At 40.3% G+C, this 16,607-nt stretch overlaps 2 protein-coding genes across 15 annotated transcripts in view; both read right to left on the bottom strand.

The window, feature by feature from the left end:
- The window catches only part of GPRASP1 (G protein-coupled receptor associated sorting protein 1), a 56,782-nt gene extending 45,061 nt beyond the window's left edge, over nucleotides 1-11,721 (bottom strand). The window contains exons 1-6 of one of the 14 annotated variants that reach the window (XM_078363754.1): nucleotides 11,413-11,721; nucleotides 10,344-10,421; nucleotides 9,742-9,787; nucleotides 9,279-9,376; nucleotides 6,464-6,725; nucleotides 5,588-5,759 (exon numbers count right to left, since the gene is read on the bottom strand). The gene's annotated coding sequence lies outside the window, so the exon portion shown is untranslated. Of the gene's footprint in view, nucleotides 1-5,587; nucleotides 5,760-6,463; nucleotides 6,726-9,278; nucleotides 9,377-9,741; nucleotides 9,788-10,343; nucleotides 10,422-11,400 lie in introns of all 14 variants that reach the window. The other 13 variants (XM_078363756.1, XM_078363758.1, XM_078363751.1 and 10 more) reach the window with 13 other exon arrangements.
- On the bottom strand, nucleotides 7,080-9,174 carry ARMCX5 (armadillo repeat containing X-linked 5). The gene has a single exon (XM_017968247.4). It carries the CDS (start codon nucleotides 9,110-9,112, stop codon nucleotides 7,406-7,408), a length of 1,707 nt encoding a protein of 568 aa, XP_017823736.1. The 5' UTR covers nucleotides 9,113-9,174; the 3' UTR covers nucleotides 7,080-7,405.
- Nucleotides 11,722-16,607: the final 4,886 nt, after the last annotated feature.

Here is a 16,607-nt window from a genome sequence, read left to right as displayed (position 1 = left end):
AAAGGCTGAAAACATCCAAAACCAGAATGCTTCTCCTCCTTCAGGGGATCATAGCTCCTCATCAGCAAGGGAACAAGGCCTGATGGAGAATGAGTGTGATGAATTGTCAGAATCAGGCTTCAGAAGGTGGATAATAAGAAACTTCTGTGAGCTAAAAGAACATGTTCTAACCCAATGCAAAGAAATGAAGAATCTTGAAAAAAGGTTTGACAAAATGCTAATGAGAATAGACAATTTAGAGAGGAATATAAGTGAATTAATGGAGCTGAAAAACACAACACAAGAACTTTGCAAAGCATGTACAAGTTTTAACAGTTGAATTGATCAAGCAGAAGAAAGGATATCTGAGGTCGAAGACCAACTCAATGAAATAAAATGAGAAGACAAGATTAGAGAAAAAAGAATAAAAAGAAATAAACAAAGTCTCCAAGAAATATGGGACTATGTGAAAAGACCTACTCTACATTTGATAGGTGTACCTAAATGTGACAAAGAGAATGAATCCAAGCTGGAAAATACTCTTCAGGATATTATTCAGGAAAACGTTCCCAACCTAGCAAGGCAGGACAATATTCAACTCCAGGTAATACAGAGAACACCACAAAGATATTCCGCAAGAAGAGCAGCCCCAAGGCACATAATCGTCAGATTCACCAGGGTTGAAATGAAGGAGAAAATGCTAAGGGCAGCCAGAGAGAAAGGTCAGGTTACCCACAAAGCGAAGCCTATCAGACTCACAGCAGATTTCTCAGCAGAAACCCTACAAGCCAGAAGAGGGTGGGGGCCAATATTCAACATCCTTAAAGAAAAGAACTTTCAACCCAGAATCTCATATCCAGCCAAAATAAGCTTCACAAGCAAAGGAAAAATAAAATCTTTTGTGAACAAGCAAGTACTGAGAGATTTCATCACCACCAGGCCTGCTTTACAAGAGCTTCTGAAAGAAGCACTACACATAGAAAGGAACAACCAGTATCAGCCTTTCCAAAAATACACCAAAAAGTAAAGAGCATCAACATAATGAAGAATTTACATCAACTAATGGGCAAAACAGCCAGCTAGCATCAAATGGCAGTATTAAACTCACATATATTGGCCGGGCACGGTGGCTCAAGCCTGTAATCCCAGCACTTTGGGAGGCCAAGGCAGGTGGATCACGAGTTCAAGAGATCGAGACCATCCTGGTCAACATGGTGAAACCCCGTCTCTAATAAAAATACAAAAAATTAACTGGGCATGGTGGTGCATGCCTGTAATCCCAGCTACTTAGGAGGCTGAGGCAGGAGAATTGCCTGAACCCAGGAGGCGGAGGGTGCAGTGAGCTGAGATTGCGCCATTGCATTCCAGCCTGGGTAACAAGGGCGAAACTCCGTCTAAAAAAATAAAAATAAAAAAAAAAGAAACTCACATATATTATTATTAATCCTAAATTTAAATCAACTAAATCCCCCAATCAAAAGACACAGACAGGCAAATTGGATAAAAAGCCAAAACCCATCGGTATGCTGCATCCAGACCCATCTCATATGCAAGGATATACAACGACTCAAAACAAAGGAATGGAGGAAGATTTACCAACCAAATGGAGAGCAAAAATAAACAAATAAATAAAAAGCAGGAGTTGCAATTTTTGCCTCTGATAAAATAGACTTTAAAACAATGAAGATCGAAAGAGGCAAAGAAGGACATTATGTAATGGTAAAAGGATCAATGCAACAAGAAGAGCTAACGATTCTAAATACATATGCACCCAATACAGGAGCACCCAGATACATAAGACAAGTTCTTAATGACTTATAAAGAGACTTAGACTCCCACACAGTAATAGTGGGAGACTTTAACATCACATTGTCAATATTAGACACATCAACGAGACAGAAAATTAACACGGATATCCAGGATTTGAACTCAGACCCGGAACAAGTAAACTTAATAAACATTTATAGAACTCTCCACCCCAAATACACAAAACATACATTCTTATCAGTACCACATCACACCTACTCTAAAAGTGACTACATAAATGGAAGTAAATCACTCCTCAGTAATTGCATAGCATTTCACAGGTTTAAATGAAATATTGGTTGGCTGCTTGTTTGTTATTTTCCTCCCTTATTCCTTCCTGTCTCTATTGTTAAGCACAATTATTGGCATTAAAGAGGTTTTCAGAACCCATTTTTAGACTGCATTCTAGCCTGGGCAATAGAGCAAGATTCCCGTTCTCTCTCCCTCTTTCTCTTCCTCTTTCTTTCTCTCTTTCATTCTTTTTTATTATTTCTTTCTTTCTGTTTCTTTCTTTTTCTTAAAAAGAAACACTGATAAAATTAGGCACAGAAAGGAACTTCCTTACCATGAGAATTGGCATTTATGAAAATCTCACAACTAATGTCATATTCAACAGTAAAAGACTGAAAACTTTCACCGAGAAGATCAGAAACAAGACAAGCATGCCCGTTGTCAGCACTGTTATTCAAGTTAAGCCAGGGCAATTAGACCAGAAAAAGAAATACATGATAACCATATAGGAGAAAAGAAGATAAAATATTTCTATTTATGGATGAAATGATCCTATAGATAGAAATTTCAAAAGAATCCACAAAAAAGCTACTAGAGTGAATAAATAAGTTCAGCAAAGTTGCAGGTGACAAAATCAACACACACATATCAGTTATATTTCTATATACCAGCAGTGAACAATCTGAAAAAGAAAGGAAACAATTCCATTTACAATAGCATATAAAAGAGTGAAATACTTAGGAATAAACTGAACCAAGGAGGTGAAAAACTTACATCCCTAAAACTAAAAAAAATTGCTAAAAGAAGTTAAAGACCAAAATAAATGGAAGGGCATTATGTGTTTATAGATTGGAAACTAAATATTGTAAAGATGGCAAAATCCTCAAAGCAATTTATAGATTCAGTGAAAAATATCAATGTGAAAATTCCAAAGACTTTTTTGTTTAAGTGGAAAAGCTGACTCTAAAATTGACATGAAATGGAAAATGACTCAGAATAACAAAAACAGTCTTGAAGCAGAAGAACAAAGTTGGAGCACACAGACTTAATGATTTCAAAACATGCTACAAAACTACTATAATCAAAATTCTGCAGTACTTGATGAAATACAGAGGTCCAGTTTCATTTTTCTGTTTCCTAGCACAGCTCAAAATAAATTATAAATCTAAATGTAACTATGAAACTACTAGAAAAAAAATAGGAGAAATACTTCAGGACATTGGTCTGGGCAAAGATTTTATGGATAAGACCTCAAAAGCACAGCAAAATAGCAAAAATAGACAAATGGGATTATATCAACTAAAAAGCTTCCACACAGTAAAAGAAACAATCAGAGAATGAAAAGACAATCTACAGAATGGGAGAAAATATTTGCAAACTGTTCATTCGACAAGGGATTAATATCTAGAATGTATAGTCATGTATTGTTTAACCATGGGGATACATTCTGAGAAATGTATCCCTAGGCATTTCCATCATTGTGAGACTATCATAGATTCAGATTTTCTTAAGCTCTTCTAAAAGTAAAAGAGCAAAAAAGCTCTTCTACTTAGAAGAAGAAAAGTACCACAAACAAATGCCTAGATGGTATAGCCTACTACATACATAAGCTATGTAGTATAGCCTATTGCTCCTAGGCTGCAAACCTGTATAGAATGTTATTGTATTGAATAATACAGGCAATTATAAGACAATGGTAAGTATTCATGTATCTAATCATATAAAAGGTACAGAAAAAATTTGGTATTATATTCTTATGGGACACCTGTCATACATGCAGTCCATTATGTACTGAAATGCTGTGTCGTACATGACTATACAAGAAACTCAAACAACTAAACAACAAAAAGACAAATACTTCAATTTAAAAATTGGCAAATAATCAGAATAGGCATTTCTCAAAAGAAGACATACAAATGGCCAAAAAGTATATGACAAAACACTCAACCTCACTAATCATCAGGGAAATGGAAATCAAAACCTCAAAGAGATATCATCTCACCCCAGTTAGAATGGCTATTGTTAAAAAGACAAAAAAGAAAAATGCTGGTAAGGATGCAAAGAAAATGGAACTCTTACACATTTTTGGTGAGAATGTAAATTAGTACAGCCACTATGGAAAACAGCATGGAGATTTCTCAATAAACTAAAAATAGAACTACCATATGATCCAGCAATCTTACTGCTGGGTATATATCAAAAAGAAAGGATATCAATGTATCAAAGATATATGTGCACTCTCATGTTTATTGCAGCACTATTCACAATAGTCAAGATATGAAATCAGTATAAGTACCCATCAACAGATGCAGGGATTAAAAAATGTGTTCAGCCATAAAAATGAAAGAAATCTTGTCATTGACAGAAGCATGGATGAACCTGGAAGACACTATGTGAAATAAGCCAGGCACAGAAAGATAAATACCACATTATCATTTATATGTGGAAGCTAAAAAGGCTTATCTCACAGAAGTAGACAGTAGAATAGTGGTTACTATTAGGCTGGTGCAAAAGTAATTATGTTTTTTTTCATTTGAAGTTAAGAGAAGATAGGGAAGGGAGTGGAGAGGGAAAGGTTGATTAACAGACACAAAATTACAGCAAGATAGAAGGAATAAGTTCTAATATTCTATTGCACTGTAATGTGACTATAGTTAAGAATAATGTATTGCATATTTTCAAACAGCTAGAAAAGATTTTGAATGCTCCCAAAACAAAGAAATGATAAATGTTTGAGGTGATAGACACACTACTTACTCTGATGTTTAAAACTATACAACTTTTAGAAGAAAACATAGGGGTAAGTCTCCTGTGACCTTGAATTTGGCAATGAATTCTTAGATATGACACCAAAAGCACCAGCAACAAAAGAAAAAAATAGATGAATTAAGCTTCTTTGAAATTAAAATGTTTTGCACATCAAAGGACATCGTTAAAAGTGAAAAAACCTACAGAACAGGAGAAAGTATTTGCTAATCATATAGCTAATAAGGGGCATGTATGTATGTATTTTAAAACTCCTACAATGCCAAAAAACACAATTAAAAATGGGCAAAGAACTTAAATATACATTACTCAAAAAATATATGCAAATGGCCAAAAAGCATATGAAAAGATGCTCAACATCATAAGACTTTCAGGAAATGCAAAAACCACAATGATATACCACTTTATACCTACTAAGATGGCTATTTATAAAATAATGGAAAATACTAAGGATGTGGATGAATTGGAAACCTTGCATTTTGCTGATGGGAATGTAAAATGGTACAGGCACTGTGGAAAACAGCTTGGCAATTCCTCAAAAAGCTAAACATATTATACAACCCAGTAATTCCACAACTAGGTTTATACCCAAAAGAATTTAAATCAGGGACTCAAACAGATACTTGTACTCCAATGCTCACTGCAGCAATATTCATAAGCGCCAAAAGATGGAAACAAGTGAAGTGTCCATCAACAGATGACACCTCATGAACAATGTAGATGACTTTGCATCCCACTATTCCCATCCAAGGAGAGACCATCAACTTTGTGCTTTCATACAAACACAAACACACCCCACACTCACCCTTCTCTTTAGCTGATGTTGGAAAATTCCATAGCCATCAACTGATTAAGTGTGTGCTCCACATGGCATTTGAGACACAGAATTATTTCCAAAGGGTCTGGTCCAATTGTATTTTGATGATCTCCAACACTGAGAGTAGTACCCACAGCTGGTATTACAGGCTACAGGAATTCTGTGGATTAAAAAATGTTATAAAGAACTTCAAAAATCATCTAAATTGAAGTTTCACATTGCAAAAAAACTAGCTTCCTTGTTTCTTTTAATGCACAAGTGTAGCTAATTGTGTTTCATTTAAACTTTTAGATGTACCACAATAGATTCACACCTGATCCTAGTAGAAATTAAACTAGATATAGCTATTAAAAGTAGGGATCCATTACACCATATTGAGATTTTCTGGTTTAGAACTTCCCTAAAAGTTAGGAGCGGAAGGTCAACAGAAAGACCACCATTTGTATACTTATCCTAATATTTATATTTCCCAATTCTGGGCAGTATATTAACAGTAAAAGAGGCATGGGGTAGAAGAGGCAGAGGTGACCCCAAAATCCTAAACTACACTCTGTCATTCGATTCCCCAAACCCCTGCAGAGAAGCTAGCCTTTGTTAAGAATAAACGGGACAAGCTTAGTATAGACAACATAGCTTCAATTATATAAACTATGCAAATAGACAGAATACTGGGTTTTATGGGAATTAATTTCTTCCTAACTACCTACTTCTAAAGGAATTTGGTATCCTGTGGCTATGTCATACATAGACCTGAGCTCTGACCAAAAAGAATCAGCACAAACTAGGGGGCTGCTACCAACTGTGGTACAAATCACCAAGTCCAAAGCACTGGCCCAAAAACAAAGGCAAGGAGTCAACAGTTACCAGGATGAGATAGACGAGATTATCTATGAAGCCATTTCCATGGGTAATCCCCAGAAACACTCTCTTCTGCGACCCAGGACTTCATGGGGAGAGAATCTCAGATGTAGCAGTAAATCTAATACCCCTGGATAGGGAGGGAGCTGTTGAGGGCACAGTGGGGCTGGGTCCCTTCAGAACCACAGTTCATGTGCAGCTGTCCATGGCTTACTGAACAGGGGTGAGAATCAGGAATCCTCTTGGGGTTAAACAGCTTCAAGGCATCCTGATGAGACATTTTATGTGATAAGCTGAGAACAAGTTCTGAAACTGAGACTACAATGAAAGCATCTGTGTTCCCTTCCTCCATCCTCCCTTTCCCAGGGCTGCCCAGATAGGGCTTCATTCCTCATTTGAAGCCCTATCAGTAGAAGCCTACAAGACAGCTAATAGCACAGTCCTGTCTTCTTGCATAGAGTGATTCTACTCCTTGAACATGTTGAAACTAAATAATCTGTCAATGCGAACTTGATTTGTTTGTGCCCTCCTACAGACACACAGGCAGTGTTCTTCACCATCTTTATGCTGTCTGTGCTTTATCCCCCCCAGACTAGATTTCAACTGAAGAACTAGGACAATATTTTCACCAGTTTTAGCATGCAACTTTATTAACAACATGGAAATAAAATCTCAAAAGAATACACTTATATCAATATAAAGCACAGAAGTATAGCTTAGGATGAATAGATTAATTATCAAGTCATGTTGCAGAAATACTAAAAATAATCTCAATTTATATTATATAGCACAATAAAAATCAGCACGTTTCAGGATCTCGAGATTAATTGGTATTCTCCCTCAATCAACATGGGAGACATAAGTATTGAATTTATAATTATAATATGTATTGTTTTCATATTGCAACTCCAAAAAACTGTTTGAGGCTTTATAAAAACAGAAGGGTGTTCAGAGTTTGAGTATTAATCTTATGACTTTATCTCTCACTTCAGGATCACTGTGCTCTGCTAAGTCTTGGAGTTTCTGACCAAACTGTTTTGCTTCCTGGAATATTGAAATAAGCTCAGATTTAGTGAACTTTTCTTTGGTAAATAGCTTTGCCTTTGTTTTGAACTGAAAATTTATATTCTCAAATATTTCAATAATATTAAGAATATTGGCCTTTGACTCATTCTTGTTAAAGGGTGCAACCAATGATGACAGGACTTTGGCACTGACCAATTCTCTTGTATTGGCTTGATTTTTAGACAAACACAAAAACACTTTTAAAACATAAAACTTGGTTTTGACACTTCCCTTGTTTAACAAGGTGAGGAAATCTGGAATATAACTGGTAATCACATAGTGATTTTCAAATTTTACGCTCAAGTGCCCTAGTAATTTCAGTCCAGCCAGTTGCACAGGGGAGTTCAAGGGGCAAGAGACTATGTCTTTACAAACTTGGTGTATATATGACTCTTCTGCTTTTGGTTCTTCCGAAGACTCAGAGCTGTCATCCGCCATACTTAAAGCTCTAGGGTGTTCTTTAACATTGGGATTATTGACCAAGTTTTCAATCATAACAGTAATACCTACATCATGAATTATATCTTGCGTAAATGGATAAGCAGGACTGATGCCCATTATCATGGTAGCTATTTGATGAATGAAAGGATCCTTAGTTAACTTAAGGAGGGCAACAAGTTTATCAAACTCTTTAGGCTCCAAACTAAATGCATGTGATTTGCAGCGGCAGGCCTTTGGATTGGGCCCATACTTTTCCCTTTGCTTAATCTGTTTTTTGATCTCAGCTAAGGTCTGGAAATAAGGCCCATGATAAGGTGGGATCTTGGTCAGAGGTCGAATCCCCAGAGGAGTTTCAATCAAGGTCTCAACCAGGGTCCAGTTTCCTTCTGGAGGCAAGGATTGCTCTCCTCCCTCAATTGGGACTAGGACAATATACCTGGCCCTTGACCATGCTATTGCCTTTTGTTTTATAGCAAGCATGGGTTTAGGTGTGGGTTTGGGCTTTTCCTGGATCTTAGGTAGGGGATTATAAACTTGAGGAGAGGTCTCTTCTTCAGGCCAGAACCAGGACCCTACACTAGGTTCTTCTCCAGTCCAGAACCAAGAGCAGATATTTTCTTCATCCTCATCACTGGATTTCATCCCAATGCCAGCTTTGTCCCCAGCCTTGGCCTTGATGCTGGACTCTTCCCTTCTGTCAGGTCTGGACCCAGTATTGGCCTTATCATGTGACTTGGTATAGGACCTGATATTTGCCTCACTGACAGCAACAACCTTGACTTCAGACTTGGTTACAGCAGTGACCCTAGACATAGGCATGGCCTTTGACTTGGCTTGTGGCACTATACTGTGTTCTGCCAGGGGTTTTGCCTTAGTCTCAACCACGACTCTAGTCTTAGTTGTATCTTCCATCCTGCTCTCTTCCCTTGTCACAGCCATAGCCACAGTGTAGGTCACTGTATGTGTCCTGGCCATTGCTCCATCACCAGCTTTGGCCTGGGTCACTGATTCTGTTTTCAGTTTTGCCTCAGCCACTGCCTTGACCTGTGTTTCACCACTCACTCTAGCAGCAGCAGGACCACTGATTCCATCTTTCAGGCCAGCCTCAGCCTTTTCTCTAGCCCTTGCTTCTGTCCCAGAGCCAGCCATGTTCCAAGTTTAAGGCAAGGACAAGTTATATACCCCCAACCCTGTCTCAGCCTTGACTGAAGGTCTGTCCCGGTTGGTGTTTTCATACAAAGTCCAGTAGTCACTCTGTCCCCTTTCCAACTATAGGCTCTGCCAGTGATATAGAAAACATGCAGAGGAAGCTCACTCAAGGTAGGGAAGGATGGCTGTGCATGGGCGCAGCCCTGTGGAGGGTGGTGGTCTTCAGCCACTCCAAGGCCACCAGATCTGCCACTGAAGTAGGACCTAGGGGTGGAGGAAGGAAATGGGGCTTTGAGTCTCTTCCAATTTTTTTCTCCTCATGCTGATCAGCACAAGGAGACAGGAGAGTATGGAGATTCAGTGCTAGGTGAGAGAGGTAGATAATTAGCAAACTCTCTCTCCCTTCATTTCACCCACTCCCTATGCTTCCAAGCACTATCAACCTTCTTTCCAGGCACCAAACAGGAGCACAAAGGAAAAGTGGATGAGAACCTAACGAATCCCTATAGTGGTTCTTGACCCCTGCTGGAGCCAAGCAGCTCTCCACTACTACATCCTACAGGTCTACCCAGGCAATCCCCACACTCATACCAACCTGCACTGATCTGGAGTAACTTTCTCCTCCTTACCTTGCTTCCAATGGTGACAAGCCCTACAGCAGATCTACAGGCAGACCTATGAACAAATAAACAAACAGGAGAATATGGAAACTGATCTCCTGGTGACAGACCTTGGTCCCTGGCCCCCGTTCTTGCCTTTCCAGATATATTTTGTCTATTGTTTCCCTCCTAGTCCCCTTTTCCTGCACTGTTTTGCTTCAGGGCTACTCTTCCTTCTCCTCCCTATTGCCCACCATCTTCCTCTTTCTTCAGTGATTGCCCTGAATGTCCTTCATTCAGATTAGACTAGGGTTAAGCATGAGAGCAGGACAATCAAGTGGGAAGTGGAAAAGGCAGGTCTTAGTATTCTGTACCCCCAAAGCTTACCAAGACTCCCAACTAAATCAGCAGCAGCAGAGGGTGGGGCAGATGAAAACAACTGGTAAAATGACAAAACAGAAGAGATGTCTCTAGCTGAAGTTGCCACCCCCCTGTCCCTGTAGCTTTACACCAAACTTAACAGATACAGTGCAATTTTCTCTTCTTCGTAATTTCCTAGCTTTAAGTTGGGTGGCCATTTTACAAAACTTCACAACTGACAGTTCCACAGACCTGGAGACAGATCTACTTACAAGGATTCACAAAAACGGAGACCAATAAATGAAGACACAGGAGACAGTTGAGGCTGAGTCTTTGGTAGAGACTGGCACCTAGGGCACAGATTCTTTCTGAATGCAGGTACCTGATTCGCAAACATTTTCTATCTCCCTTTTTTTCTCCCACTCCTAAATCTCCAAGCCCACTGCTCTGTTCTCAAAGTCTGACAATTCCTATACAGAGACAACTCAAACATCCCTACAAGGTAGTAGTAGTGGTGGTGTTTGTAGGGATGAAATGACTAGACAAACCAAGGAGGCTGGGGAAAAAATGAAAAGTATTATTTCCATATTTCATCTGGGTTCCTATGTTTCCTTTCTCTCTCCCAAAGCCTATCATTTTCTGCAACGTAATGGGGTTAAATAAGGACATGTTAGGAAAGCTGGCAGAGAGTTCTGGGGGCTCCCTTAGACTCCTTCCTACTCTAGTCTTAGCCATCTATCACCTCCAAGTGCTGCCTCCAAGTACTGCCCACTCTGTAAAAACCAGGCCAATTTTCTTTCCGCTCTCCCCACCCCTTGAGGTCTGCTGCCCCCTACAGATCTTTGCAGAAACGTGGAGTGCTGCAAACGTAGGAACAGATCTACACATAAAAACGCGTGATACACACCCAAAGAGCAAATGAAAAGACAGAGAGAGAGACGTGGTTATTAGTGATCAGACCAGTAACCAAGACATGAGACCATTTTCGAATCCAGGGCCTTGATTATCAAACATTTACAACCTCTTTTTGTATTCTCTCCCTCTCAGGGCTTCCCAGACAACTGTTATCGCCTATAGAAGTAGCCCCCTCTTCCTCTTATCTAGTCTGCCTTTTCCCGACTAGAGAAGCTGCAACCTTTTTCTTCCCAAACATGGTCGTGAACCGCGTGTATGGAAATTAAGCTAGCAAAAGGCAGATCATTTTTTATTGTTGTGTGCCATTCACATCACTCGTCTCTCTCTCCTTGTCACCTCCCGCCTCCCACGACCAGTTCGCGTTTCCAGTGTTCACCTCCGATATCCACATCCACACCACCAAGCGATGCCCACCTTCTCACTGACCTTTTTTGCTTGGATCAGAGGCCGTTTACTTATTTCCTCGCCTCTAGGTGCTGTGTCACACAGTAGCAGGGACTGACAGTCAGACACAAGGACTCGAGACAATGGCGGCGGCTGTATTTGGAGGTTGATCCGGCACCTGGGACTCAAGACGAGATACCCGCTTTATCAGATTAAAGACTGTGGTTGGCAAATTGTTGTCACTTTTCGGTATTCCTTTCTCCTTCCTGTTCCCAGGGCTCCTCGGGACCTCGCGGGTAGTTACCTTTTAACATCTACCTTCTCCTTCGCAGGCAAGGTTCTTCCACATCCGGGTTACCCACGTCGGCAGTGGGGGGAGCTAGAGCGTAGTTTACCGGGATCCGGCTTGTGGAAGCGGAGTGACGTTAGGGTTTGCCTAGCGCCGCCACACTTTCTGTCGGAGAGCTCCGTTTCCTGTACTCTGTGGCCGCTTCAAGTATTGGAATTCGCAGGGGCAAGCTCCAGATATAGGGAAAACCGCGGTGGAATGAGAGAGGCAGACAAATACCAGAGTGTTTCGGTATTAGTTCCCCTTTTGCAGGAGCTCCCCCCACCAAGCCTACCATTCTTTTCTGAACTGAAATGTACATGGGTTTCCGGCTGTGCAGTCAGGAAATCTCTTCTGGTCGGACAGGCGGAAGTGTTCCAGTCTTCAGAAGTTCATCTCTCCAGACACAGGGGTCACACTGAATGGGCGGTCTGGGGGTGGAGCCCCAGGTAGGAAAGTCTGCAAACAGAGTCAAGACTAAGATAGGAGGATACATACTAATCGATTCCACAAACTTTGTGTCCCTTCGAGTCCCCCCCTCCCAGGCCTTAGTTTTCTTTTTCTTTTCTTTCTTTCTTTTTTTTTTCTTCAAGTTCTGTGATACATGTGCAGGATGTGAATGTTTGTTAAATAGGCAAACGTGTGCCATGGTGGTTTGCTGCATCAATCAACCTATGACCTAGGTATTAAGCCTAGCATGTGCTATTTTTCCTAATGCTCTCCCTCCCCTCACCTCACTCGCTGACAGGGCCCAGTGTGTGTTGTTCCCCTCCCTGTGTCCATGTGTTCTCACTGTTCAGCTTCAACCTTCATCTATGTCCCTGCAAAGAACATGATCTCACTGCTTATTATGGTATTTCATGGTGTATATGTACCACATTTTCTTTATCCATTCTATCATTGATGGGCATTTGGGTTTATTCCACATTTTCGCTATTGTGAATAATGTGGCAATGAATATACATGTGCATGTATCTTTGTAATAGAATGATTTATATTCCTTTGGATATATACCCAGTAATGGGATTGCTGGGTCAAATGGTATCTCTGGTTCTAGATCTTTGAGGAATTGACACACTGTCTTCCACAATGGTTGAACTAATTTAAATTCGCACCAACAGTGTAGAAGCATTCCTACTTCTCCACAACCTTGCCAGCATCTCGTTTCTTAACTTTTTAATAATTGCGATTCTGACTAGTGTGAGATGGTATCTCATTGTGACTTTGATTTGCATTTCTCTAATGATCAGTGATGTTGAGCTTTTTTCCAAGTGTTTGTTGACCACATAAATGTCTTCTTTTGGGCCGGGCGCGGTGGCTCAAGCCTGTAATCCCAGCACTTTTGGAGGCCGAGGCGAGTGGATCACGAGGTTAAGAGATCGAGACCGTCTTGGTCAACATGGTGAAACCCTGTCTCTACTAAAAATACAAAAAATTAGCTGGGCATGGTGGTGCATGCCTGTAATCCCAGCTACTCGGGAGGCTGAGGCAGGAGAATTGCCTGAACCCAGGAGGCGGAGGTTGCGGAGAGCCAAGATCACGCCATTGCACTCCAACCTGGGTAACAAGAGCGAAACTCCGTCTCAAAAAAAAAAAAAGTCTTCTTTTGAGAAGTCTCTGTTCATGTCCTTTGTTCACTTTTTAATGGGGTTGTTTGTTTTTTTCTTGTAAATTTAAGTTCCTTGTAGAGTCTGGATATTAGATCTTTGCCAGATAGATGGACTGCAAAAACTTTCTCCCACTCTGTAGGTTGCCTCTTTACTCTAATGATAGTTTCTTTTGCTGCGAAGAAGCTCTTTAGTTTAATTAGATCCAATTTGTTAATTTTTTCTTTTGTTGCAATTGCTTTTGGCAATTTCATCATGAAATATTTGTCTGTGCCTACGTCCTAAATGGTATTGCCTAAATTTTCTTCCGGGGTTTTTATAGTTCTGGGTTTTACATTTAAGTATTTAATCCATCATGAGTTAAATTTTGTATTAGGTGTAAGGAAGGGGTCGCGTTTCAATTTTCTTCATGTGGCTAGCCAGTTTTCCCAGCACCAACAGGGCATCTTTCCCTATTGCTTGTTTCTGTCAGGGTTTTCAAAGATCAGATGGTTGTATATGTGTAGTCTTATTTCTGAGTTCTCTATTCTGTTCGACTGGTCTATGTGTCTGTTTTTGTACCAGAACCATGCTGTTTTGGGTACTGTAGCCTTGTAGTATAGTTTGAAGTCAGGTAGTGTGTTGCCTCCAGCTTTGTTCTTTTTACTTAGAATTGTCTTGGCTATATGACCTCTTTTTTGATTTTGTGTGAATTTTTAAATAGTTTCTTCTAATTCTATGAAGAATGTCAATGGTAGTTTGATGAGAATAGCACTGAATCTATAAATTAGACAGTGTGACCATTTTCACGATATTGATTCTTCCTACCCATGAGCATGGAATGTTTTTCTATCTGCTTGTTTCCTCTGTTATTTCCTTGAGCAATGGTTTGTAGTTCTTCTTGAAGAGGTCCTTCACTTCCCTTGTTAGCTGTATTCCTAGGTATTTTGTTATCTTTATGCCAATTGTGAATGGGAGTTCATTCATGATATGGGTCTCTGTTTGTCTACTGTTGGTGTATAGGAATGTGTATGACTTTGGCACGCTGACTTTGTATCCTGAGACTTTGCTGAAGTTGCTTATTGGCTTAAGGAGCTTTTGGGCTGAGACAATGGGGTTTTCTAGATACAGGATCATGTCATCTGCAAACAATGACAATTTGACTTCCTATTTGAATATCTTTTATTTCTTTCTCTTGCCTGATTTCCCTGGGCAGAACTTCCAATACTACGTTGAATAGAAGTGATAAGAGAGGGCATCGTTGTCTTGTGCCGGTTTTCAAGGGGAATGCTTCCAGCTTTTGCCCATTCATTGTGATATTGCTGTAGGTTTGTCATAAGTGGCTGTTATTATTTTGCGATATGTTCCTTCTATACTTAGTTTATTTCTTTCTCTTGCCTAATTGCCCTGGTCAGAACTTCCAATTAGACAGATTATTGTGACAGAAAATTAACAAGGATATTCACAACCTGAACTCAGCTCTGAATCAAGTGGACCTGACAGACATCTACAGAACTCTCTACCCAAAACAACGGAATATACAGTCTTCTCAGTGCCACGTGGCACTTGCTCTATAATTGATCACATAAATGGAAGTAAAACACTCCTCATCAAATGCAAGGGAACTGAAATCATAACAGTCTCTCAGACAACAGCACCATCAAATTAGAACTCAAGGTTAAGAAACTCACTCAAAACCACAGAACTACATGGAAATTGAATAACCTGCTCCTGAATGACTCCTGAGTAAATAATTAAATTAAGGCAGAAATCAGGAAGTTCTTTGAAACCAATGAGAACAAAGAGACAAAATCCCAGAATCTCTGGGATGCAGCTAAAGCACTGTTAAGAGGGAAATTTACAGCCCTTAATTTTCTACACAAAATGGGCAAGGTCCTGATGAGGCCACTGGAAAGCTGATTCAGCCTCATTTGCAGATTAGTATCAAACATCCTTTCATCTTTTTTTTCTGTTCCTCTCACCTGAGTCTTTTCACCCTTATTGCCCAGTATATGTCTTGCATTGAAATAGTCAAAGATAAAGTGGGATGGGGATATAGGGAAAGCAGAGAGATGACATTAATACCAAACTACCCCAGTGTGTATGTGTTCCATTCCCACAGTATTTTCTCCACCTAAATAAATAATGCAGGGCCTGAGCATAGGCTTGAGAAAAACAACCCTGTACTCATGGAAGAGGATCACACCAAAATACTTTGTACTGGTGAGCCCACTCCCTCCCGGTTTTGTGGTCTCCTTTGAGGACTTACCGATCACATTTCCTGCCCCAAAAGCCCAGTGGAGTGGAAGGAACAGCAGGAATGTGGGCTAGGGAAGAGAGGCGACTTCAGGCCAGACAGGCCCAGGGATCTAGGGTGGTCCTCCTGTGTGTTTTGTTCCCTGCTTCATGAAGCCAGGCAGGGGAGGAAGGTGTACCAAGTGAACTCTTGAGCAAGGACTTTCATTAAGGCCTCACCACTGCTCCTCTTCTAAAAGAAGGTAGACCTAGACCTCTAATCCTAGGAAACTAATCACTGGTCTGCAGCAGACTCATTCTTATTGCTACACTCCTTTTTCTCATTTCAAATAGTAGCTCACACTGGTATTGTACCATCCCCACAGTTGACCCCAAAAGAAGGCCTTTCCCTGTAAGGACCCATGGGAGGTCATAACAGTCCTCCTTTCATGGCACCAGGTAGGGATGGTCCTGGCACCTCTTCCACTTTTCTGTCAGGAGAGGGGACTGCTATATGAGCACTTCTTCAAGGTAGATCCCAGATCCCAGGTATTCTCCTCAACTGCACCTTTCTCTCAGCCCTGCACCCTGCCTAATGAATGCATGTACTCTTTTCCTCTGAACAGATAAAATTTTTAACTCTCCCTTCTAAGTGGTGGAAAGTTCAGCTTGTTAGACTGGAAGTTCCTTGAATGAAGGGCCCTTTTTTTTCTGTCCTTGTTCAGAAGCGTATCTTCAGCACATAGTGAACACTATAGTCAGTCAAGGGTTGAAAAAGGTGAGGGGCTACTGAGTCATGAGAATTCCCTGGTACCCTCTGTTTTTCTTTCAGATCAATGCTAATTCATAGGCATGTCTTTGTCTTTGCTGCCTGTAACCCCAGGGCTTAGCTCAGAGTCAGCCATACAGGAGTGGCTCTGATTTTAATGGAGGAAGGGAGTAAGGATTTTTAAAAATATGTTTTAGAAAGAAGCCTAGGATATCTTAATATCTCAGTAATGAATATTTTGGGGGATACATTTAATTTTAATTGGATATTAGTGATTTATTTTTCTTTTTCTGTCTTCTATTTATAAGTATGCATTATT

This window comes from Callithrix jacchus, chromosome X (assembly GCF_049354715.1).
Source record: "Callithrix jacchus isolate 240 chromosome X, calJac240_pri, whole genome shotgun sequence".
NCBI lineage: Eukaryota > Metazoa > Chordata > Mammalia > Primates > Cebidae > Callithrix > Callithrix jacchus.
Note: the sequence above shows the minus strand (reverse complement) of the source record. Positions and strands in the feature narration are given on the sequence as shown.

Excerpts from the sequence above, each read along its gene's own strand:
- ARMCX5 (XM_017968247.4), bottom strand. The coding sequence starts at position 9,112 with ATGGCTGGCTCTGGGACAGAAGCAAGGGCTAGAGAAAAGGCTGAGGCT.